Here is a 25,385-nt window from a genome sequence, read left to right on the forward strand (position 1 = left end):
AGTCTGTTGCCATGAGGCATGAGTCCTTCACGGCTTCAGACTTCAGTCGAGTCTCGTGTGTCGGGTCACCGCAGCGCTGCGGGATACACTGACTGTGACGGTGTGTCTGCGAATAAACCATGTATTGCACGCGCGGCGTTGACAAACTGGATCACTGCATGAAGGATCGAAGGGGACTTCGCGAATTCGGCAGACATCATTCGTCGGCATTTCGCGCACACATGTATCGCAGTGAGTGTAGCGGATCTGAACAGCACAGGCAGAGGATCGCGAAGCACTTGTGATATGAGCGGAACGGCCGCCGTTCTGCACTGGCTGCATGCATGGCAGTAGGGAGCCTGCACTTTCTGGTGCGCATCCTCGCTGCTAACGACAATCATGAGACCCCCGCTAACTTTACCAGAAAAAAACGTCGAATGGGTCTTCGGTACTGACTGTTCAAGTGACAAACTGATGGTTGCGTCTACTTGAGTGGCCAGCAGAGTGGTGATCAGTTTTCGAGCGACGGCCACTGGAAGCTGGTGGTGCTCTCGTAGTCCAGGTCCAGGAGGAGGGAGTTGCAGTCCTCCGCGTACCAGTGCTTACTCCGCAGCCAGCCTAGGAGGAGCAGCGGTCAAGAAAGGAGCCACCCTCAGAGGAACTCGCAGAAAGCAATCAGTTCTGTTCCAACTGCCCTCAAGTCGTCTGCGCGATGGAGAGTCACGACGGCATTTCCGTGACGTTCCAGTGTGGCCTCTTTCGTGAACAACAACTTGTTGCCACCAAAGAACTTAGCCAGCTACGGCAGCAAGCGCTCATCTTCTTGGAGAGAAAGGTGGGTGCTTTCACCTAGGCCTCACAATGTTCGAATGCGGGTGGGTTTGTGTATTTCTGTAGCTTTTCAGTTGTCCTGTCAAGTGCATTTCGCGAGCTCTTGTGGCACTTCTCTGACAACCTCGCGGAGCAGCGAAAGATAATTGTTGTGACTTTTGCGTGTACGCGGGTACACGCGTACACGTCTGAATATGGGGTGAATGCGTGTGTCGGGGTGCCTCTGTGAAACTTTACTCTTGTCTTCGTTGAGAGCATAGCACTTGACTTGAGTTGACTTCTGATTGTAGTGCTAGTGATAACTGATTGACGACTCGACTGGTAAGGCCATGTGGCTCGAAATCGTGTTGTAGTTGTGCTGCAGCACTGGGGAAGGGAAGACAAACACTCGTTTATACAGTCCGATGTCGTAGCGTTTCATTGGGCGTTTTGGTTTTGTGATTGAGATGTTCCTGGCACAGGCACTGTGTTTTGCAGTCTGTTGTTAGTTGTCGTTGTGTGCGAGTTACTGTGATGGCTGGTGTGGTTTGTGACACGTTTGGCGACGCTGCTGCAATACTGCCAATAGTACTCAGTAGATCCATTAGCTGCTTGCGATGCTCTATCTTGTTAGCTAGCTTGCTGTCATGCAGTGAGTACTCGCGCTGCGTGAGCTCGAGGTGTTTTTAGTGCTGGAAGCTGATTTCGAAATGTTTCCCAGATCTACTGTAGTGCAGATCCTGGAATAGATAACGGCGTGCCGAGTAGATCTATCGGCTGTGGCTTCTCCTGAAACTGCATTTGTGTTATCGCGGCGACAATGCCGAGCATCATCAATATCGCTTGAGCTTGAGTGGGAGAGAAAGACACACACGCACGCACACTCACAAACACATACACACGCACATGGAAACATACACCCCATACACATGGCCGTGGGCTGCTTGATGTGCGATAGAACTCGGCAGTACCTTCCTCTGTTCCACAAATGGTGCAAATCCGTTGGCTCTTGTGTGCTCCAGGGCTGTTTGCAGGAGCCGATCGGGTGTCGATTAGTTGTCGATCCGTTGAAAGTAGTCGGTCCAAAACAGACCCTCGGAAAATCAACAACCCGCTGCACACTTTTGTTTTGAACCCGTTTGTGTAAGTGCCGTTCGATCCTTAGCGGCTATGTGAAGCGAGAAAATAGAATGGAGGAAGCGAGGGAGCGTGCATAGCGTATGCTCACGAGGTGGCAGCACCTCACAGTTTGATTTCCTCATCAGTGAAGATGCCGTTGACCTGTCGACAGTTTGGATAGATGAAGACTTGAGACGGTCATGAGAGGTGGCTAAAACACTGAGAAAGGACAACGGTTGCGCCCATATTTACTCCCGCCATGACTCGCGTGTGTGTGTGGTGTATTTTGTGCCAGGATCAATTCAGTAGCTGGGAATGTGTTAGAAGTACTTGAACAGTTGAAGCGTGTTGTCGAGTGCTTATAGACAATCAATCCAAGGGCTTGCCCTGTCGATATCGCGATGTCGTTGGTGTCCACAATGGTCGGAGTTCATTATCCTCGGCCAACACTGTTATTACGCTCGGAAAGTTCAAACGACGATATCAATGCAGTGTTTCTATTCAAGCAGTTACATGGGTCGATGGGAAGCCGACGTATCGCGAAACTTACTTTCAACCAGCGAGAAAGAACTAGGAGACGTCCTAAGCAGCGAACAGTCACCAGCGCTCTATGCAGCTGTCCTTACGACCATAGCCTAGGTATAGCGCAAACGGCGGCATCGTGTAAATGGGTGGACTTGCTAGACTGGATGGGGCTTCGCCGATCATGACGATATACTAGTGCCGCCTATTGGTAGCCTGTTCAGATCTATGCAATCGGTATTTTGGTACTACACGTGAAGTGAGTTACTACAGTGTAGTAGTAGTCGCACTGAACAACCGCTGCTTCATGTAGTATTGAAGTGAACTGAAGTGAGACCTACAATGATTATGTAGCTGGGTAGGACAGACTCAGTGCATTACAAGCTAGCATACAACTGGACATGGCCGAACAACAAGCTAGCAACAGTATGCCTTGGGGAGTTAGCATGCCATGACGGTGTACGAGTAGTAAACTCAGAGTCAGACCCTCCAATTCACTGCTTTGAGATACACAGGCCTTAGGCAAATTCAAGCAACCTCTCAAGTCTGTTGCGTGTTGGTTACAAGATTAGAAGTAGTACTCCCGAATACAAAAATAAAAAGAGAAAAAGGAAACAGCAGCGTGCATGTGCAGTAATAACATAATTCTGTGTTGTGAAACTTACATAATAAAATACGACTACATGATTGTATTGGTGACCTTGTATTGGTGACAGCGCACAAGATCAAGAAGAACAACGCCATGGGCCTGATACAAGTCATGTGCAATGTGGTCCTTTTTCCCATCCGAGGCGTCATGCTGTGTTCATCCCTGTGCAGTGTGTCGATGTCTATTGGATTGTTATCAGTGCTACTAAGAGTACTGGTTTATGTACTCTTGGTGCTACGTAGCAAATGCAGAACGGTTTCATTTACTATTGTCTTCAGGACTGGCCAATAGAAGAATGGAAATCTGGCCACCACAAAGCCTTGAAAGGCACGTGTGGGTTGACAAACTCATTGGTGGGAGCTGTAGCTTACACAGGGCATAGAAGGTGCATTATAATGCAATTGACGATATCTGTTTGACAACGAGGAAAGGCTGCGTGTGCATAAATTATCGGCATCATTCTGACAGTACAGTACGTTAACTTAATCTGATATACTGGGGTGCTCTTATATGACTATAAAATTAGTGTGCATTACCGGAAGGTAAGCGCTGCGTTAATCTCTCTCTCCGGGAATTGAAAATTGACACAAAAATTGTAGGAAACGGAAGGTTCTGAGTTGTGTTGGGGGACTGTTCTTCTGACTGTGTATATATACCCTGCGTGTATTTGTCTGGGCTGCAGTACCCCGATCATCCGTACATAAACCTGAGTGGTTCGCTGACTCTGTGCGTCGTCGATTCGACGGACAACGCAGACCAGTTGCCGTTCCGACGCATCAACAGTGTTAGCGATCTGAAGAATGACTGCATCGTGGGCATAAGTTTATCAAGTAAGTGGAGTAGATGTGTACTGTGGAAGATTGGTGGCCCAGCTACTTTTATTGTGCTTCCTAGTGCAGTTTTTCGATGTATTCTAATTGCTACCGTGAGGGTGTAACAGCCGGTTTCGTTTAGCATTGTTATTCCGGAACTGTGGTTAGGCTTTCTGAGGAATCCGTTGTCAGTGATACCGATCTGGTGCTGCTGGCCTGGCGATACACTAGTACTGAGGTACTATGGTGCCAGATGTCATCAAGGTGCGCATGACTCCACAGCATGTTGCTCAGCCAGTATTTCCTGTGCACATGTACGTGTATAACCAGCTGTGTCCACTTGGCTTGATGGGATCATATTTTTAGAAATATGCCGGTGTATTGCGGTGTCACTCAGTGGATGTTGTTTGTGCACTAGTGCGGTAGAGGAATACAATTTATTTTTGACGGTTATTTCCAGCACAGCTTGTGGTGTTACGATCATTAGTCAGTTATCCAAGTACAGTAAAACCTGTAACTAAAGCGACCAGCCTGGCACCACAGACCACTTCGCCAGGCACGGACGCTCTCACGTTCATAATATAATGGTTGTGCAGTGCAAACCTCTAACTAAGGACCACCTGTCACTAAAGACCGCTTTCTCTGGCCCCCAGGGGTGGTCGTTAGTCACAGGTTTTACTCTACCTGTAACTCGCAATCAGCCTCTGATCTGATATGGGGCCAGTATGGATGGGGATTTCCCTGAGTCGCAAAGTACGTGCAGTTGCGTATGCTGCCATTAGCTACTGAGTCTTTACGTGTGCATGAGTGTACATCTATATCTGAAACACTAACTTGACCCTGTCGGAGGTGGAGGTGTACTTTAATCCAACACAGTCGAGCAGACGAATACACACCCAAATCAAGTTCCGAATTAAGTTTCCTAATCGGTTTCTGCTGTAGCAGTGTGACTGCTTCACATCATAGCCATGTGCTTTCTTTTGTATCTACCATAGCCGTGTGTCTTCTTCTGCGTATCTACCGTATGTGCAGCACGTGCCCAAGTCAGCGAGACACGGATATGCCCGCACTCGCTCTCTGTCCACTCGTACCGGTCACCGGCGTTCTGCGACTTTTGCGGACAGATGCTGTTTGGCCTGATCCGCCAGGGCCTGAAATGCAGTGGTGAGAGCATAGACTTGCTGAGTCTGACACCTAGCACTGGCGTTTATTTTATTCGAGTCATTGAACTGCCAGTAACTCGACCAGTATATTTACGAATTGTCAATTTGTTCGACCTCTTTCCCTCCTCTGGCAAGTTTTGAATCGTATGAACAAAACGTGTGAGGGTCGTATTCTTTCCTGCTGGATGCATATCTCATTGATCCGTGTGCTGACTCCGGCCTATGTTGTGACTCTGCCATGTGGCCATTGTTGTTTGTTTCCCCAGGCTGTGGCTACAACTATCACAAGCGATGTGCTTACAAGATTCCCAACGACTGCTCTGGTCGCAAAAGCCAGCAAAACCAGCACCATTCTCCGAACGGCAGTATATCAACGCTCAGTGCCAAGCACTACGCAGGAAGCTTTGACAGTGTATCTTCGTCCTCAGCCACCATGCCCGCCTCGGTGACCAGCAGCCAGGTGACGATTGACGAAACCTCTTCGACAAACAGCAGCACCATGTCGTCTTCGCCCTCTACCATTACGCGTGCTTCGCCTGCCTCGCCGCCTGCCCTGGCACCACGGCGTTCCAAGTCCTGGAGTGGCAGGCCACCGTGGATCGACAGAGCGCTTGCCGGACAGGCGGGCAGTGTGCAAGTGCCGCACACGTTTGTCGTGCACAGCTTCAAGCGACCCACCGTCTGCATGTACTGTCGTCGTCTTCTTGTCGGTGTGTTCCGGCAGGGAATGCGTTGCAAAGGTAGGTTGCGGTCGGTATCACAACCATGCGCTGATCACCTCTATTCTATCCATCGCTTGCGTAGGAATATGCATGTACGTGAGTGAATTTCGCGCTTCGACAGTACACTGTCCAGACGTGATTCAGGGCTGAGACAGTGCGAATGGTTTCCGCACACTACACACATGCGCATGCGTGGGCATGAAATACTTTACGGCGGTCATGCAACGCAAGTGGTTTGAAGATATTCATTCTCTAACATCTGCACGTCAACTGTGAACCCCCATTTAGCGGCTGCTCTTGATGCACAGTAAAATAATCACTGTGAATGTTAAATCAGCCTTGTTGAACTTGTCTCGCTTTATCTTTTGTCAATGCATGAGTTTGTACTTGAAGCATGCAGTTCATTACGTTGAGCCTTCTGGAGATCTGTTTGATTCTTTGCCTTGCTCCATTTACGCTTCTGCAGATTGCAAATACAATGTTCACCGCCGGTGCATGGAGTTAGTGCAGAAGAATTGCACTGGAGAAATCATTGAAGGTATGTCAACATCCTGGACGGAGATTTCCTGTACCGGTTTGTGATGGACAGCCTAAATTACTCATTATTATGATAGTGCTATCATCGGGATACCTTTTTCCGGGAGGTTGGCTGTAAGATAGCTTAGAAGAGCTGGCGACTTATGCAAGTATTCTCCACTTCCAAAATTTGAACCAGGGCTTATCATCGATATGAAAAGTCAGAGAATGTCATGTTTTGCGCTCAAATTGCTTTCCATCCGCTCAGCTCCTTACCAATGATATCCTCCTCTCTCCTTCAGAGCTGCTACATTTGGAGGAAAGTGGCCGCTCCAGCGATAACAACAGTGAAGCGCTGTCCAGTGTGGACGAGAGTGTCGACGAGGCCAACGAAAAACATGCGGAGAATGCATCGCCATCGAAGAGCAACAATGGCAGCAGCAGCAGCAGCAGCGGTGGCAGGCGGCCTGAGCAGAATGGAACCAGCTCCGATGGTCAGGTCACTAGTCCTATACATCAGAGTGGGACGTCGTCGTCGTCCGACAAAGTGTCCCTGCACGTCAGCGAGAGCAACACGTCGTCCAACATCCCGCTGATGCGCATTGCCATGTCCGCCAACTACTCCAAGCGCTCGGAGGTGCGCGACGTGATCAAGGAGGGCTGGGTGGTGCACTTCACGTCCCTTGATCCCCATGTAAGTGTGTGTGTGTGTGTGTGTGTGCGCGCGTGTGTGTGTGCGCGCGCGTGTGTGTGTGTGTTGATGTTGATGTGGTGTTCTGTGTACTGGAGTAGACATGTAGTATTATAATAGTGAACTCTCCTGTTTCATGAGCAGACTATTCCTCAATTGCAGTGTTGATATGCAATGAAGAAGGTTACGCCTGCAGCTCACTCAGTTGATTGGACGTGTTTCCATGTTCTCAAGGTGACATCCCTACCATGGTGTGTTTGGGACTTGTTTGTTGTTCAGCGTAAGCTGCTGTACTGGCGACTGGATGCACGCACCATACTGATGTACAAATCGCCGGAGAGCACACGTGTCCACAAGGTAAGTTCATCCTGTTTTCCTGCACTGTTCATGGAGTGCCACAGGCATTTTAATCACTGACTAGTTCACTTTGTGTGAACGTGTGTGTATGTGTGTGTTAACGTGCGTGTGTGTGTGAACGCGTGTGTGTGTGTGTGTGTGTGTGTGTGTGTGTGTGTGTGTGTGTGTGTGTGTGTGTGTGTGTGTGTGTGAATGTGTGTGTGTGAACGTGTGCGTGTGTATGTGTGTGAACGTGCGTATGTGTGAGTTCATGCAGCACGGTTATAAATTGGAGTCTGAGTGCATACTGTGATTTCTGAAAAGAGAAAGAGTACAATCTGTTATGTGGAAGACGAGAGACCACTCGGAATTAGTTGCAACTAATTCCGAGTGGTCTCTCATCTTCTACAGGTAAAATGCTCTGCGCTTAGCGCATTGAGCCCTTTTCCAGCAGCTGTTGATAGTAGTAGTAGTAGTAGTAGTAGTAGTAGTAGTAGTAGTAGTAGTAGTAGTAGTAGTAGTAGTAGTAGTAGTAGTAGTAGTAGTAGTAGTAGTAGTAGTAGTAGTAGTAGTAGTAGTAGTAGTAGTAGTAGTAGTAGTAGTAGTAGTAGTAGTAGTAGTAACAAGGCCTCTTTTACGGGCAAATGACGCATATGCGTAAACCAAAAGCAACAAGAAACTCAATAAACAATGTCCAACAAAAGAATCTGCTGACTGCAAAAAAGGACACAAGGTAAAACTCAAGTCCAATAGTTCGCGTATGGTACGTATGTGTGAACAAACCAAAAGCCGATTGAGTGGTGAATGTGGAATGTGTAAGTTGAAAACTCGAGTCTGATAAATAGCCTATTGGGGGTATATGTGTAAAAACATCATAAACCAATAGGGTGGTGGATGTATAATTTGTCTGCGTGTGAATGCTTATTTCGATCTGTCCGATAAACAAATCAAAACAAACTATTATAAAAGTAGAACAAAAAAAAAACAAAAAAAAACAAAAAAAAACAAAGACATGCTCAAAAACAGATATGTCTGTTACGTCACAGCATCCGTTTAGGATCGGCCACACAGCCCCATGCCACTACCGGAGCAGCCTGCACTCCGTGACAAACGAATTGCCACGGCGTACGCCCCGAGCTCCCCGGCATCCACGCAGACAGGTTACGGCCCAGCGGAGGAGGCAGAAGGCAATCTTGGCACGAAGATGGTGCATGACGACGGAGTACTGTAGGTCAGAGTGCTTCTCCACCACGCGCTGAACAAGCCGCTTCAGGAACATTCCACACTCTGCCCCAGCCATGCCATTCGTAGCAAACACCAACGGAGTGAAGGCACCTCGCTCGACGTCCGTGATCCTCTGGCAGTATTTTCGCTTCTTCTCCAACTCGCTGGTGCGCAGTTGGCCAAGGGCTTCCGAACGCGACAGCAGGGACGCTTTAGGGTGGGTGACCCTAACATCAAAGAAAGCGTCCTGCTGCCTTGTCCAGAAACCCCCGGCCCTGATGTCCAAACGAGCTTCAGCGCTGCGATTGGCGGTCCGGCCGGCGAGCACCTCGCCATCGAGAGGGAGCAGTCTAGGCTCGACCTCCACGTCTGGCACGACATCGCCAAGGACAGCCGCCAGGGTGTCCCGGATTTCGTCATGACGTGCCATCGGGTACCCCCCATGTGGACACGTCATCGAGTGGTGTAGGGTGGTGTCCGCTCCACAAGCGCATTTGCACGGGACATCCAGTGGCAGGTACCCATAGCGTATGCACACCGCATCTCGAAAGTCGGACTTGTTCAGTAGTAGTAGTAGTAGTAGTAGTAGTAGTAGTAGTAGTAGTAGTAGTAGTAGTAGTAGTAGTAGTAGTAGTAGTAGTAGTAGTAGTAGTAGTAGTAGTAGTAGTAGTAGTAGTAGTAGTAGTAGTAGTAGTAGTAGTAGTAGTAGTAGTAGTAGTAGACTGTAAGTCTTTTTACAGGGTACCCTAGGTAAGTACGTGAAATAGAGCTGAATGAAGAAAACCGCAAGTGCATGAAATAGAGTAAATAAAAACGGTGGCTGCATACTATGCCATTAATGCATTATGTATTGCAAAAGAGGCTGCGTAGAATACTGTTGAACATTGCAAATGAGGCTGCCTGGTGATACTTCTCAGTCGCGAGCTATATTGTGATGATGATCGCCTGCCTGTACTGTATAACATTTACATTGTAGTCACGTTTTTGCTGCCATACAGGAGATCGCTCTCTCCAACATTCTGATGATCGGGGTACCAACCTCGGCCACTCCGGTACCTCCCAACAGCACTCCACATTGCTTTGAGTTCAACATGCCCAAGGATATGGTGTTCTATGTTGGTGAGCGGGTACCGTCACTAGAACGAAGCTCGTTGCTCAGCAATGGTGCGATTGCACTCCCAGAACGCTGCTCCTGGACCCTGCGTGATGCTCTGAAGCAAGCGGTGGGTGAGCAGCAGGGAACGCCGTGGGAGAAGGCTATCCGTGCCGCTTTCATGCCCGTAACTCCCAAGCCAAGTGTCAAGACTGTTGTCAGTGTGACCGAGTCTGCGTCGCCACGTAAGTTGTCACTGCGGAATAGCTGTGTGGCTGCGAGCTCGTGGGTCCAGTTTGCTATGTGGCTGCAGAAGGGACTGGTCAGTTTGCGTGCACTGTGCTACGATTATGTTATCCCTATGTCACTGGCGCCGTCCACTGCTGTCGCGGTAAAGGCTGCTCATACGCTATCGCCCCGAGTGAAGAGAGATCACCACATTCCAACTACATGTACTTCGAAGAGTATTAGCAGCATCCTCATAACAGTATGTGTGTGCCCGCATGTATGTGTGTCTGTGTGCATACCATGGATTTAGGCGGTCCTCCCAGCACAGACATTCACAATGATTCCAGCATCACACAGCATCCTGATGCGCAACATACTCAGTCCGTCCGTCAGGTAAGCCCCGGTGAAAACACTGTGCACCGACTGTACTGGCCGTACATTGTGCAAATGCTAAGTACTAGCCAGTCACCAATCAGTATCCCAATGTGATATGCTCCGGTCAATTACATGCACGGCATTTATCAGTGGATGGTCTCGGTCTTTCCTGTAGGTCTTTGCATGCAACTATCAACACATCCCACAGACTTCCTTATGTACTTATGTACTGGTGTACTTTACCATACACTTCCTACTTCCCTTACCCAATTTTGCTTTGAGACAGAGGTGCCGGTTTGTCTCACCGTTGAAGAATTTTCCTGGCGCCAATAGTCTTGCAGGATTCTTCCAGTTGGAGTCTGGTAATAGAGTGATGTTAATAAGTGTGTCACTTGTTGTCCCGGTGTCTTCCACGTGTGCAGTATGAGTCACCGAATGTTGACATCAGCATCATGTACCAGATCTTCCCGGATGAGCCACTTGGCTCCGGCCAGTTTGGAATCGTGTATGCTGGTGAGTCATCAGTCGATCGCCAGTGCGTGCCAGTTTACTAGTACTGGCAATGTTGTGCATTGCAAGCTTGTCTTTGCTAGATGTCCAGCGCCCACTACTAGTGCAATATTTGCCTTTCCATGTTGGCATTGGGTCAAACTCATTCCTCAAGAACTTGACTGCAGGTTACCACTTCCCTCTAGAGAAGACTGAGAAGCTAGGTTTTGATTTATTCTACTTATGCTGAGGGTATTTTCATCAACCACCACAGTATCTGCGAACTAACAAGCCGACCTCGATACATTGCCACGCGGCACACCATCAGCAAAGGGACACACCCGCCGGTACTGAATTCCTTCATATAGCTGTTTCGAGTATAAAATTCTCGTCAGTGAAGGTAGATAGTGTTGAATGGCCGAGGATTTTTGCTGTTAAAAGCATGGACATGAACGCCCTTTGCCGCTGATTGTTGTTTCTACTGCCAGGTGTACACCGACTGTCTGGAAGACAAGTTGCCGTGAAGGTGATTGACAAACTGCGATTCCCATCAAAACAGGAGTCCGCATTGAAGAATGAAGTAGCAATCCTGCACTCGCTGAACCATCCGGGCGTCGTCAACCTAGAGCGCATGTTTGAGACGCCTGATCGTGTGTTCGTTGTCATGGAAAAGATGGAGGGTGACATGCTGGAGATGATCTTGTCCAGCAATGGCGGAAGACTCAGTGAACGTACCACTCGTTTCCTAGTTTTCCAGGTCAGTTTCTTGGGTATGGTATTTTAAACAGATTTGAGTGGATAGTGTTTGCTACCAGCATATTAGGGTGTGTGTGTGGGGGGGGGGGGGGGCAGTGTTTTCCTACCCAGATTATAGTGCTAATATCTGGGCTCTGTACAGGGGCTTCACAGATGAGGGTAATAATGTTACCCTCGTCCATGCAGGGTTCGCACTGTCTCGGTTTACTCTGGTGATCAACAATATCTACACATTATGAATAGGGTGGCGTTAGGTTTTGACAGGCATAAGGGCCTTGTTTTATCTCAGATCACGAAGTAACCGTGGTTACACTGGGCAGAAGTACAATCATGTAATCTCTATGTACATGATATTCTTTCGTGTTTGCAGATCTTGATTGCTCTGCAACACCTGCATAGCAAGAACATAGTGCACTGCGACCTGAAACCGGAAAACGTCTTGCTGAAAGGAGACATGAGCATGCCGCAGATCAAGCTTTGCGACTTTGGCTTTGCCCGTATCATCGGCGAGAAGGGCTTCCGCAAGTCGGTCGTCGGCACTCCGGCGTATCTAGGTGAGTGGCAGACTGCACGGAGAAAGACATAGTGTGCTGTGCCCGCTGTGACAGGAGGAAGTACAGGTCTACCCTAGTTAGTAACGTTACGACATTGGTTACAAGACAACCCCTCATCAGTAGACAACCATCCCAAATCTCCTTGTGAATCGTGTCCTACACATACATGCAAGTCCTGATGGTAGACCATACCGCTGTACGGCAAAGAATGGTGTTGAGCCCCCCCCCCCCCCCCCCCATGGTTTTCTACTAACGAGGGTAGACCTGTAAATATAACCTTTGCTAGAATGTACCATTACACTTGCAAAATGCCAACATGCTATGTGTGTGTATGCATATAATCTGCGAGATCGTTTTTCCTTTTCGCCATCTGATGAGTTTTTGGCATATCGTTGTATTTCCAACTTGTTATGAAATCACGTCTTACAGGATAAGAACAGGTCGTTTTGTAGATTTCTGGGTCTAAAATGGGCCATTTGGGCTGTTTGCGAAACAGACTGGGTTTGTGCGATGACCATTGCATGCAGAGTACAACAGCCATGCTCTGCGGCCATGCGAAAGGGGGTAGCCAGGTGGTAGTCATTCACTTGATTTATCCAATGTTCCACTTGAATTTCTTACAAATTTTGTTGATGGTTATTTCACTGATACTATGGACCTGGCTGGTCCTGTAGACACAATCGCAACATCCCTTTTTATAGCTGACATGCTGGTGTATGTTATGATTGGTATCCCTTTAGATAGTCTCTTTGCAAGCATTGTGATCACAACGGCAGTTAACTTATATCACCTCTCTGTCCTCTGTGTGTGTGTGTGTGTGCGTGTGCGTGTGTGTGTGTGTCTCTGTGTCTGTGTGTGTATGTATGCACAGCGCCGGAAGTGCTAAGCAGCAAGGGCTACAACCGATCGCTGGACATGTGGTCTGTTGGAGTGATCACCTACGTCAGGTCAGCACTACTCAGTGACTGGATATGCTCACTACTCAGTGACTGGATATGCTCACTACTGGCGTTTACAAAAGCACTGGTCTGCAAAACACAGTTGCGTGCCTCACACTATCTACAAAGCAGTGTCATGGCTCATACTACATGTGTGTACCGTGAATGCAGTGCATGCTACACTCCAAATAAATTTTAGCATTTTAATTTTTTAAACGTCTAGCATGATTGTCATTGTTCTTGCTCTGCATTCGCTCATCGCGTGTCTCCATTTTCTCTGGTGTGCTTCTTTACAGCTTGAGTGGCACGTTTCCGTTCAATGAGGACGAGGAGATAGCGGATCAGATCAAGAACGCTGCCTTCATGTACCCAGAGAATCCATGGGGAGAGATCAGCAAGGACGGTGAGCTGCCAGTACCACATTGCCAACACGTGTCTAAATTGGCTTTGTTATAACATGAACTTTGAACTTACTGATTAACTCCCTTCCTTGAAAGCAAAATGGGAACAGATGAAACACTTGGCAAGGACAGGCACTGGAGTGAGGAGCTGTGGAATAATTGTCTTGAAATCTGAGCAATGAGGAGAGATGGATAGGTAACTAACATCAATGTTGGGTCGGTGGGTAGAGTATTTGCTTTGAAGGTGGCTAAGCAGCACTTTTGGCCTGGTGTTGGTTCAGCAAGAATTCCGAATTCCCCACCGCCGCACGTACTTTCCAGCCAACCATGTTCACCACCACTCCAGCAGAACAAAATTCCGTGGGTAGATATGGATTACTTCTTAGGCTGTTTCAGCATTGGTTGAGTCAGGTCATGTATGTGCCATTGATGTAGATGTACTCCCCTGCCCCCCCCCCCCCCCCATTCCCTCTCCCCAAATATGTACTGTTACGGCTTTAGTTAGTCTTCTCACAGTCATGGACTTCATTGCAGAAAAGAGGCGATCAAGCGGGTTAATATGGGAGTTTCGGAGTGAGTTGCGCCATCCCAAATGTTTCAAGTGTTGTCTGCATCTATCGTTGCAGCTATCGAACTGATCAACTGCCTGCTTCAAGTCAACCAGAAGAGACGCTACACAGTGGTCAAGGCTCTCCACCACACCTGGCTGCAGGTTAGTTCAACCACTTCGTGCACAGCTGCTGCATGTGACTACATGTACCATGAAGTCTATTCAACACCTGCTCTCCCACCTCCTGGTGATCATGCACATATCTGAAAGATCCTTACTCCGGGCCATCCCTCGGTGTACATTGCACATGTGAATGTTTCGTACGCATACCAAAATCAGTAGGTGTGCCGAATATGCACTTGCAATGTGTGCGTGCTTCCCTGGCCATATAGAGTATATGCTGTTTATGGCTGTGTGTGTTGCGTTGTGCTCTTAGACTCGCCAAACTTGGCTAGACCTGCGTGGCTTGGAAGGTCAGGTCGGACATCGCTATCTCACACATCCTGTCGAGGATGCCTACTGGCAGTCGAACTCCGCCATCGAAGCTAGTAAGAATCCGGCTGGGGGCAAGCAGGCCGATTACTTTGCCCAATCGAATCGGTCCACAACAACCATTGATGAGCGCCACGAGGGAGGTAAGAGACATATCTGTTTTAGTGTAATATTTACTAATTGATGCAGAACCTGCAAAGGCTTGTAAAAGATCAGAGGTGATCAAGGCCAGGTCTGGGATGGGGTGTCCGTCTTCTGCTCCTTTCTGGCAATTCCAAATGGAAGCCAGTGGAAAATATTGCTGCGCTGCGGCATGCATACCCATGCAGTTGCCCATTTACATTGTGCAAAAAATATATAACAATTTCACGGTTCACATGAGACTCGGCTCGAGGCCGACTTTTCCACATCCGTAGGAACGCCCCCGCCCTTCAAGGATCAAGGCGCAGATGCAGCTCCTAAAGCGGTGGGAGGTGAGGAGATCAGACCTATGGCAACGTGGTCAAAGACCGAAAATCCCATTCGCTGCATCCATGCTTCCCTCGTGCCAGGCCACGAGTGCAAGGAGAGAGATAAATCCCCCCCCCCCCCCTCTCCACCGCATGTACCTCTGAATCTGCCTCTAGTAGCAGGGCTGAGCCTTGTTTCGCCCCTGGAGCCTATCCTAAATTATGTCTGAAGCATCGCATACTCGTAGCATACACATGCATATTGACCGTTACTTGTGTATGTGTAATAGAGTTGATAAGAGCAGCAACCCCCTAACTACCCTAACTACCCTAACTACTAATGTACTTTAAACTGTTGGTATTCTGGAGTTAGGGTGAACTCCTAAGTTAGCCTTTCTGTGTTGGATTAATTTCTGCAGGCCATCACTAAAGCAATCTTGAACAGCTAATATCTCAACCACTGAAGTGTGATAATATCTAGTGCAACGAAAGTGTACGATTTTCTCTAAAGTGAGCTGGCATCCCAGTCTACTACTCTGTTGCTACTGTGGACGCGGTTGATACGTCGTGCACATGCGACATCCATGCGACTAAGATTTATGTGACTTTTACAAGAGTGCCCTATGACTGGAGACTCGAGATGCATACTCTTCGACTTTCTTTCGATGCTGATGACTTTTCGCAGCACTATATTTTGTGACAAGGCCTTGCAGTAATATATGCACTTCAAGTGTACTTATCAATAACGGAGGCCTCAATTGCTTCAACACTCTCTCCCTCTCTCTCTCTCTCACGCTCCCTCTCTCTGCATTGACTTTCTCCGCATACTATTAGATAATACTGTTGTTGAGATTGCAGCATGCAGCCGGGGTCTGTTGCAATTCCCATTTCCGTATGCAACCAGTGATCATTAAAATGTCTTCTCATTCTTTTGATTGCTATGCCAGCTCCGCTTCCTTTCCAAATAGCTTAGTGTGCTCCTCGAATGAAACGCAATGGTATATTCTGCTGTTGGTGCATGGTAACCGTAGGGGTTCATGTAAACTGGCATAGGCTTTTTATCATTCTTACACCCCACCTCTCCTCTCACAGCCTATACCTGGGAGCAGAACATTGTGTGGTGCTGCCGTATGCCTCTGAGGTTGATATCTCTGAGTTGATATAGATTGCACATGTACAGACAGTAGTATCTGCTCAGTTCCTATGCAAGCAGAGATACCTCGCGACAGTGTGATTCCATTCTGATTTGTGTTGAGTTTCCGCCAACGTGCTTTCTCTCAAATACTCTGGACGCGCACATAATAATTATTACTGTGTGTGACATTTTGCTACAAGTAAGCGTGTGTATTTCACATCACCATAATGCTTCAGGCAAGGTATCTTTCTGCTGCTGGGTCAGGCTTCTTGTTGTTAGAGAAGATAAACTCATACTCTGATCTCCAGGCCCAACAATATTGCACACTTCGCGTACCTTTGTATAACACTATAGAGCAATGACAAAACTATTAATTTTTATAATCATGTGGCTACTACCAGATGTGGAGTACCATCGTTACCATCTCTGACCCTTTTTAGAATTAACTTCTGGCCGACATTTCTAGGCAAGAGAACATTTTCTTGCCTTTCATACCAACCATACAATGATATAGTCAAGTATCTTATCAACACATGTTCACCGGCATTCCCAGTGGGCTCCTGGACAAATTCCTGGCAAGCAGAGCCCTATGTTGTTGTTGTGTTGTTTGGCTTTATTTAAAGTGGAGTTCCAAAACAGGCCTAAACCTAATGACAATGGTCCCACTGATAATAAGAGAAAAGAAAATATAATAATAAGCGGACAAACAGAACCAAGAAGAAGATACAGCTGTAGTTAGATAACTATGGATCAGATATTATAATAATTTTTTTTTTACCACTGAGACCAGCTTGTGGCCGGACTGCATGAACTCCAACGAACTTTTTGGATGTAGGTGATCGTTTGCTCTTGTCTGCGGCTTTGCCCGCGGCATGGCTACTGTGCTGTTAGCTTCAGGGGTACGGTTTGTTGTCTATTTTACAAGTTCCACGGCCCTGAGAAATATTGCAAGCCATAATCAGAAAACGTGCAGCACAAAGTTCACAACGATCACATATGCAGGTATGAAGGTAAAACCAATCGCATGGTAGGCTGCAACTGTTATCACTACCGATTGTACAGTAAGAACCCGGATGCACTTGGGTTTTGCATGCATGACCCCATGCCAGCTTCTTGTGTGGATCTCGATTCCGCTCAAAGCTGTACAATAGGTACGTACGGAATACACGACATGACATTTTGTAACGATGTATACTCGAGTTTGTATGACCTACGGAGAGGACTCGCTCGTCCACCACACCTTCAAAGCACGACCATGAAAAGGTGGGTGTTGTGGTTGTGGTCGTTGTGATGGTAGGAGTGAAGTTGAGAAAACAAACAGACGTTACACCTTCCCACACAGCATAGATTAGTGAGATTCCTACCGCCCAATAAAAGCCCATAAATGAATACTACAATCATGCAGTACGGGGCCTTTTACGAATTTAGTGGTGGCAACGTACTTGAAGTACTAATGTTGGGATGGGCACTACCGGTTGGGCTCCGACTAACTTTCCAAACTGACTTGAGCGTAGCGTAGAAGTAGTTTTCTTCTACAAAAAATGATGCAGGTCTAACCCTGTCATATTCATGTATGTACCTGCACACACTGTACCGGTACTTATCTCAGGTAGTATGCATTTTATCCGGCTAAATTCGACTGCAATAGTCAGAATCAAAACTTAGAGAGGGCATGTACATTATTATTATTTTTACAGTCATAACTAATTTTATCTGTGACTCGCCCAGTGTTGTTGAAGGGCTGTGTAATTTAGCAGAAAATATGGTTGCCCCGATTGAGCAGGTCAGCTTGGTAACCGTGACACACCGAAAACCTTGACTTACGAGTATGTCTGGCTTGCCATTTTGCCCTTCACTTTTGCTACAGGCCGCCATCACCGCCATTCCATGGCACTGTCCATTCGTTCCATGCCACTTCTCTACCACTGAGTGTCCAGTAGGCTGGCATTAGAGCGGTAGCAGCGTGTCAGCCAAGGGAATTGTTTCGGCAGCTCACTGGTGTACACGGCTTTCATTCAGTTTCTGCTGTTTGCAGAACCATTCCTTTTCCAATGCCCGGCACACTAGCCTGGCAACCAATTGATGATCTTGCGTATTTTCGTTTTCAGCATGTTGCAATGCAGGCATGTCATGCAGCCATACAGAGTAGCCACAGATAGCCCCGTACCTACTGCCTCAATTGTTCTTGACAGCAATCACAGTTTTATCCATGGCTTTCCAGGCATTTCCTGGGCACCCCTGGCACTGTCACCCATTTTTTCCTGCCTTTTCAGGCTAAATTGTGGTCAAGATTGTGTTGAAGCTCCCTGCATAGAAAACTGCACCGCAAGAATACCACCAAAACAAGGACGTAACATACTCATTGGTGCAATGTAACGGAATGCAAATCGAGAGAGAGAGAGAGAGAGAGAGAGAGAGAGAGAGAGAGAGAGAGAGAGAGAGAGAGAGAGAGAGAGAGAGAGAGAGAGAGAGAGAGAGAGAGAGAGAGCATGTGGATTATAACTACGTAGGGAACTGTATCCTTGATGTGTCCTGTTGCTGGCTTTCAAGTAAGTTGTTACCGTGAAGCCGTGTAAAAGCAGATGCAGTGTAAATTCTGGGTTATTCCGATTGTTAGCGGGCATTGCAAGTGCCTTAGGAACAGAGATGGACATTCATTTTACTCTCTAAAAACAGTTTCACTCGTGTGCTGGCAAATACAAGCCTAAGTCAAGCACTCTTGGTATCTACTACAAGTACATGTACCATTCAACTGGGGGCATTGCTTGGCATGTGAACACAGACACCAAGCTTACATGTATGTATCGGGCATCCACCTTGAGAATCTGGTTTGTGCTCGGGACTGACAGGCTTCGAAGCGATACAAGCACGAGTCGTAAAATACCAGGTATTTTACGACTCTCTGGATACAAGCAGGGAGTACAGGTATTACCAAGAGTACATAACCCCAGGGGTTATGTACTCTTGGTATTACACAAAGCAGAATGATACAGAATTTCTTGAGTAAGGTTTCATAGTACGTACAGTGCTGCTCAATGAAATCCAATCAAGCGAGTCAATGTCACGCCGGGCCGCAAAAACACGGAAGCATGCACGCACAAGCACACAGACACACACACCTGCACCAGTGTAGATGTTGGCATATCAAACAAAACCACACAAAAAAAACGTGTTCAATTGAGAGACAACAGCAAACGCAACACTGGTTGAAACAAGACAGGAGCCTCACCTGAAGCACCATGTGTGTTTTTAGTTAAATACAATTTTGAGAATAGAAATGGCTGCTGGGCTGGACTGGGAAAGAAGTACAACACATCATGTATAAAGTCAGCTTCTCTGTGAGAAATAGAACAATCTAAAAACAGCTACAGGTAGGAGTTAAAAAGTACTAGGGCTGTGACTGACGTCTAACTTAGTCAAGTGGCATATGGTTTGGGCCTATTGGAAACTGGGCACACTGAAATGTGTTGGAGGAAAAAAATACACACATCGGGTGGATACTAGCTTTGAATGATTTGCCAGGTACGGCAAGGAGAATAATTTAAAGCGGCATCTAGGCCAGGATATATGTTTCATGTAATTGTTTATAAAATGTATGTTGGCGACGCAAGACTGAAACTAGACCGAGCTGAGAAGTCGCGGACAAATGACAGAGGTTTCGTGTTGCGTCTTCAACGCCAGTCACACAGGACCGGATGTCAAATACTCATGCAAAAAGGCCAGTATTTGAGAACGTAAGCGTGTACAGTATAGAACCTAAAAGTCCGTCGTGGTACGCTAGTGCTGTAAACTATGCTATGGCTTCAACGTGGTTGGAGTTCTAGGAATAAAACCGGACTTGGGCGGTGCCACAGTGGCTACCAGGGTGGAGATGTAGCTCATACTGGGTCGGTTTCATGTGGAAATGATATCTTGGACGGCGTATTCATCAACTTTAGCAATACTTCCACACCAGGGTGGAGCTGTAGCTCATACTGGGTCGGTTTCATGTGGAAATGATATCTTGGACGGCGTATTCATCAACTTTAGCAGTACTTCCACTGTGTAGAAGGTTACGGCATTCACTGGAAATGCACGCACCATCGTGGTGCTGAGACCTTTGGTGAACACGCGAATGCCACCCTCTTGGTAGCTCCTCCGGATGCAACTTGCCACTCCGGAATAGAGCTGCTTCTTGGGATCCATGCTCTGTGCTTGCAGCCGAGACTTGACCACATCAAGCGGGTAGGTGAATAACCAAGCCGACATGCCAGCAAAGCCACCAGCCGTTAGGAGCACCCAAGGAGGAAATGATGAGTCTGGTCGCAGTCCACGACAGAGTGCCTCGTACGTAACGAAATAGAAGCCGAATCCCGGTGCATCCCGCAGACAAGTTGCCCAGGTACCACGGAACAGTCCCCGCAGTCCACGCTGTTCGTACACTTTCCGCGCACAATGAAACGGGCTGCGGTACTCTGCAGAGGCCTTTCCGCGAGCTCCCTGCCCGTCCACCTGCATCCTAGTCTTGATCAGCTCACTAGGCCCACATACCAGACTCTGGAGCGAACCCGCGACTCCGCCGGATAGAAAGTAATACGCCAGGGGCAGCTGCCCAGTCTGCTTGAACGTGCTGCTCGTCTTCTTCAGCGAGCGGTTCATGTTGTTGGTGACACCGAACACGATGGCATTGATTCCTGCTGAGAAGACTACCGGCGATAGCATACCCTTGAAAAGACCGCGCACCTACAGGACACACATGTGCGTGCACATATACGATGCACATACACACATGTGCAGACATGTACACACACACATACACATGTACACACACATATACACGTACACACACAGATCAGATTAAATACGCATGCATATTCATGACTGACCTACTTGCTAGCAACCACAGTTTACATGGCACTGATCATGCTGAGTGGTTGTCACACGTACGAAGAAAGCTATTAAACATACTCCGAGCAGTGCCAGCACAACACATGGGCTAGGCCACTGGCACGCCAACATGTCGCTTATTCAGGGAATACCCGAAACAATTGACCGCTCACGTATTGTGCAGACCAGCATTGATGCACATGTGCGCGCGCTCGCGCGCGCGCACACACACACACACACTCCCTCTCTTCTGGTACACACGGTGCTGGTTCAGACTATACAGGCAGAGTGGTCATTACAACCTTTACTAGTACTCAGCTACTACTGGGACTGTGTGAGAATTGATTCTGTACAGACTGTTTTTGGGGGCAGGACAGCACAATAATGATTATTTATGTACTGTGTTCAAGTTCAAGTGTTTCTCCGCATCTGCATGCACATGTGCTTATATTGGCTCCAGGTGGTACGGTAAAACGCACCACCTGGGTTGCACGATGATGGAAGTACTTCTAGTTCCATTAGACAGAGTCACTGAAATGGAGCAATAATTATATTGAGAATGAGACACAGTATATTACAACAAGACAACCAGCGCAGTTCAGCAGCGAACAAGACATCAACTGCATGCATGAAAGAATTAGCTGGCATACTCACGCCTTCCGTCTGCACCGTTTTGTAGAAACAATGGAGAACGCCATTGTATCTACCCTGGGTGCCCAGAGGTTGAGTTTGAACACGAACCTATAGCCAGAAAAGGGAATTTAACACACAGCGAACATTTCACCGCTGTAGCTTTGTCGGTGGCAACACACTTCCAGATACCTACCTTGACTGTATCAAATGGATGGCCGACCAATATGCCAGCGCATCCTGCTCAGAAGAAACAAGCCGAGGGCACGGATAATTAGCAAGGGGACAGTACGACTCTATCACAAAACATTCAGTCACCGACCTCCACACCATCCTGCCACAAAGTCTTTCGCCATTCATGGGGCAACACTGGATTCCACAAGACAACACGCAGTGATTCTAGTCTAAAGCACTCTCTGCGCGTTCAGAACAATCACTGAGACGCTCAAGCTACAATGAAGCTCACTTCGATGACAGCACCTCAACAAATTTGCCAAGGACTAACACTTGAACTCCACTGACTGTCGCATGTCTTGTTATCTGCACTGCATTTTGTAGACTGGTGAAACACACTCGATCGACACACACACACAACCTAGCTATGCGTAGACAATGCAAAATTTAATACGTGCTGTGTGTACAGCTCGATTTGTTTCGTGCACGTTCACCCTCTTTGAGTTTGAAGGCTTGAAATGCCAAAACCGGCGCCATCTTATCCTCACACCCCCTCACCTCGGTCGCTGATTGGTTCGCGTCAGATCAAACCATTCGAATATGTCACATTTCTCTCCCCTTTCGACAGTTTCGTTTCAACATGCCCGTATCACGGCGTGTGTCCCGTGGACATGGTGGATCATGGAGTAGAATGTAGAATCTTCTGACTTCGTCAATGTCATCAGCTGTCGAATTATTTCGGAGACTCTTGGTAGATCTTTGTAGATCACAGATTTCTAGGCCACCACGTCCATGGTGCCCGGGCATCTGCACCCAGTCCAGGCTATGGTGCGACTCCGGATTGTCATTTGCGATCATTGTGAATCCATCTATTGCGCACCTGCGGCTAGGACGACTGAACAAGTCGATGGCGGCTGTCGACATGATTGTCTTCTGCCGTTCTGGTCTGCCAGAATCATGGCAGTCTTCTGCACGTGAGCGCGTTCACTAGCTGTGCCTTACAGGAAAAATGGAGTCTCAGTTGAACCGAACTAACTACAATGTTACTTGAAGGGGCACGTGAGAGAGCTGATGTTGGTAGGATTTGTTGCCAATGTTGGAAACGCTGGCTAGATCAGAGTAGAGGTTGTATTGGGGATCGGGCCATCCAGACTAGTCTCCTTCTGACTCTTGATGGATAAGAGGCGTGTTGGGCCAGCGGTCATGCAGTCTTTGCCTTTGACCAGGCTTGCCCGATGCTTGTATTGGACATGTTGGACGGTGAGGTATGTTCTGGCACCTTCTATGACTCATATGAGTATGGCCAAGAGTACATAACCCCCGTACCGGGGGTTATGTACTCTTGGTATGACAGTCATGTACTAGTATGACTACCAAACAGATACATGCACGTGAAACCTGCCTAAGACGACCGCTCAAGTCAAGGGACCTTCAAAACCTGGTCTCTGTAACCAGGGGTGGTCTTCTTATCCAGAGTCATTTGACTGGAACTATCACCCCTTGCTCCTGGTTGCAGTGGTCTTCAGGAACAGGTCAGTGAGTGGTCGCCTTGACAGGTTTTACTGTACATGGTCATTACGCTTTTGGGATCAGACATAGTTACTTGGGATCTGAGCACTCAGTGAGTCTAGAAACAGTAAAGTGCATGAGCAAGTCAAGATGGCCAACAGAACATACATGTAGAATCAATGGCAGCCTTCATATTATTATTATTATTAATTAAATTTTTAATATCATACATGTATGTTATGACTCTCTGGTGCAGGTGGTGATCATGGTGATACTCCTATTATTTTCTCTGTCTGAGTCTGAGTGCTGTCCGCTACCACAGCCAGGTAGAATGACTACGTATGACGTATGGTACTGTGCACCCTGACCTGGTTCAGACTCTCGTTTTCTCCAGGGGGAACGAGGAGGAGGAAGTGAGCTGTAGACTCTCCCCCCCCCCCTTGCGATGATTTTTTTTGTCAACATACAGTTGCGGACATGGAAGTCCAGTATGGATGACCATGGCACACCAGCTCCATCATAGCGAATGTTACCAGATCATACACATGCCCTGTGCTGAGATGTTCCCGATGATTAATTTTATGATTTGGGGCTGGGGCCGTACACATCGAAAAGTGGAGGACATTTCCCGAACCGGCCTAGTTAGTAGTTTATTGTAATGCATGTGTATACTAGTACTTCAAGAAGTACTTGTACACAGCTACCTGGGTATGCACATCATTTCTTGGATTTCAATGGTCCGGCGGATTGTCCGCAATTATTGTACTGAGTTTATGCCTGCGTACTGAGTGCGTAGTAAATTACATAATACAGGTTCTGTAAGTAAGTTGTAGGGGTGTGTTAGTGGCATGCCCGTAATTTCTCTAATAAAGCACAGTCTCCAATAAAGGCACACTACACTCGTGCGAAGAAAATAATTATAACTTCCAAAAGTTGACAAAAACAAGCAGGAACATGGCAAAGTGGGCTTGAAATGATAAAAAGCACAGTCTCCAATAATAGCATGGGTCGGAGGGTGGTTGGAAAAATAAAAGTCGCGTGTTTTAGGGAAAAGATGGTAATCATGATGGGATGTGTGTGTGTGTGTGTGTGTGTGTTTGATTATGGTCGCACACGTCTTTCTTCTCTTTCTCGGACTCTTCCTGACTTTTCTTTCATTCTCCTGGGTGGTTACCAACAGCCAGTGTATGCCGGAGTATGTGGTGTGGTGTGTGTGTGTGTGTAAAAAAAAGGAAAAAATTGAAAATGAAAAATAGGGATTCACTGGCCAGAAAAAGTCACTTCAAACAGCTGTGTGGTGGATACCAGGCTAAAAATAGTGGCGGTCAATTCATCAGCCTTGCAAGCTGTTGAATGGTGTAATCCCAGCACAAGTTGCTATGTCTAACATAGCTGTTCGCTATCATCGCTTCCGCGATGGGCATGTCTGAGGTCTGAGGTGTGCGTGTGTGTGTGTGCGCGCGCACGCTTGTGTGTGTATGTGTATGTCGGTGTGTGTGCACATGTGTGTGCAGCGTGCGCACCCACATGTTTTGGAGCTGGGTGTGCATGAACGTTTTGTTGCCAACTTCTTCCCATGGCAATAGTGCACGGGAATTTCACCAACATCGAGTCCACCTCCCTCAAACTATAGCTATGCGATTACATCATCAGTTGAGATGCTTTGGCAAAGTCGCGGCACAGAGCGCGCACCCGATGCACTAGCGACTCACCCTGTATGCATGTACGTACATGTACACAGCGCGCATAAGCACTGCGTTCCGCTGTATTGGCATAACTCATAAGCGGTTCCGGAATTCCACTGACCCATCGTTATGACTTCTTTCGCACAACCTCAAGGACATCTATATACACTTGGGAAGCTGTTGCTGTCTATGATCGGTAAACTCGTGAGCCACAGTAGAAACGCTTTGTTTCCTTCTTTCAAGTTTGTGTATAATACACGATGCCACTGCTTGGTCAATGCCCTAAGCCCTTGTCGGATAAATGCCAGCAGAAAAAACCCAGAATTTGGAGCTCTTCTGGCGTGTTTCATGCACATTTGGCATATAGATAAAGAAGAGGTGCAGAATGTGAGAAATTACTTGCCCACTATGTACACCTGAGTACGGTTCGGCCAAGGCGCTAGCTAGCTAGGCCTGTCCTACATCCAGATCTCTGGGTACATGTGTACCACGTAGATCTACACAGGGAGTAGTACCCT

The 25,385-nt window shown here is 47.5% G+C and overlaps 3 protein-coding genes across 4 annotated transcripts in view; 2 read left to right on the plus strand and 1 right to left on the minus strand.

Annotated features, from left to right (window-relative positions):
- Nucleotides 1-285: 285 nt before the first annotated feature.
- On the plus strand, nt 286-18,365 carry LOC135815191 (serine/threonine-protein kinase D2-like). Of its 2 annotated transcripts, none has more exons than XM_065328451.1 (17): nt 286-814; nt 3,762-3,909; nt 4,924-5,055; nt 5,321-5,794; nt 6,243-6,314; nt 6,595-6,986; nt 7,263-7,340; nt 9,542-9,881; nt 10,175-10,257; nt 10,662-10,752; nt 11,217-11,485; nt 11,855-12,038; nt 12,910-12,985; nt 13,273-13,379; nt 14,004-14,089; nt 14,364-14,562; nt 17,871-18,365. In XM_065328451.1, the coding sequence occupies exons 1-17, from the start codon at nt 692-694 to the stop codon at nt 17,930-17,932; spliced, it is 2,916 nt and encodes a 971-aa protein (XP_065184523.1). In that variant the 5' UTR covers nt 286-691; the 3' UTR covers nt 17,933-18,365. The 2 variants fall into 2 exon arrangements, with proteins under 2 accessions (XP_065184523.1, XP_065184524.1); XM_065328452.1 differs by lacking the exon at nt 17,871-18,365 and adding an exon at nt 15,288-16,543 and having other exon boundaries at nt 287-814.
- Nucleotides 18,366-19,133: 768 nt separating this feature from the next.
- On the minus strand, nt 19,134-22,100 carry LOC135815192 (mitochondrial basic amino acids transporter-like). The gene is made up of 4 exons (XM_065328453.1): nt 21,822-22,100; nt 21,696-21,739; nt 21,524-21,610; nt 19,134-20,725 (listed from the first exon to the last, which is right to left on the minus strand). Exons 1-4 carry the CDS (start codon nt 21,853-21,855, stop codon nt 19,973-19,975), a joined length of 918 nt encoding a protein of 305 aa, XP_065184525.1. The 5' UTR covers nt 21,856-22,100; the 3' UTR covers nt 19,134-19,972.
- A 222-nt stretch (nt 22,101-22,322) lies between these two features.
- Nucleotides 22,323-25,385, plus strand: part of LOC135815193 (bifunctional 3'-5' exonuclease/ATP-dependent helicase WRN-like) — a 30,280-nt gene continuing 27,217 nt past the window's right edge. The window contains exon 1 of the mRNA XM_065328455.1: nt 22,323-22,933. The gene's annotated coding sequence lies outside the window, so the exon portion shown is untranslated. The remainder of the gene's footprint in view (nt 22,934-25,385) is intronic.

Source organism: Sycon ciliatum, chromosome 4, assembly GCF_964019385.1.
Source record: "Sycon ciliatum chromosome 4, ocSycCili1.1, whole genome shotgun sequence".
NCBI lineage: Eukaryota > Metazoa > Porifera > Calcarea > Leucosolenida > Sycettidae > Sycon > Sycon ciliatum.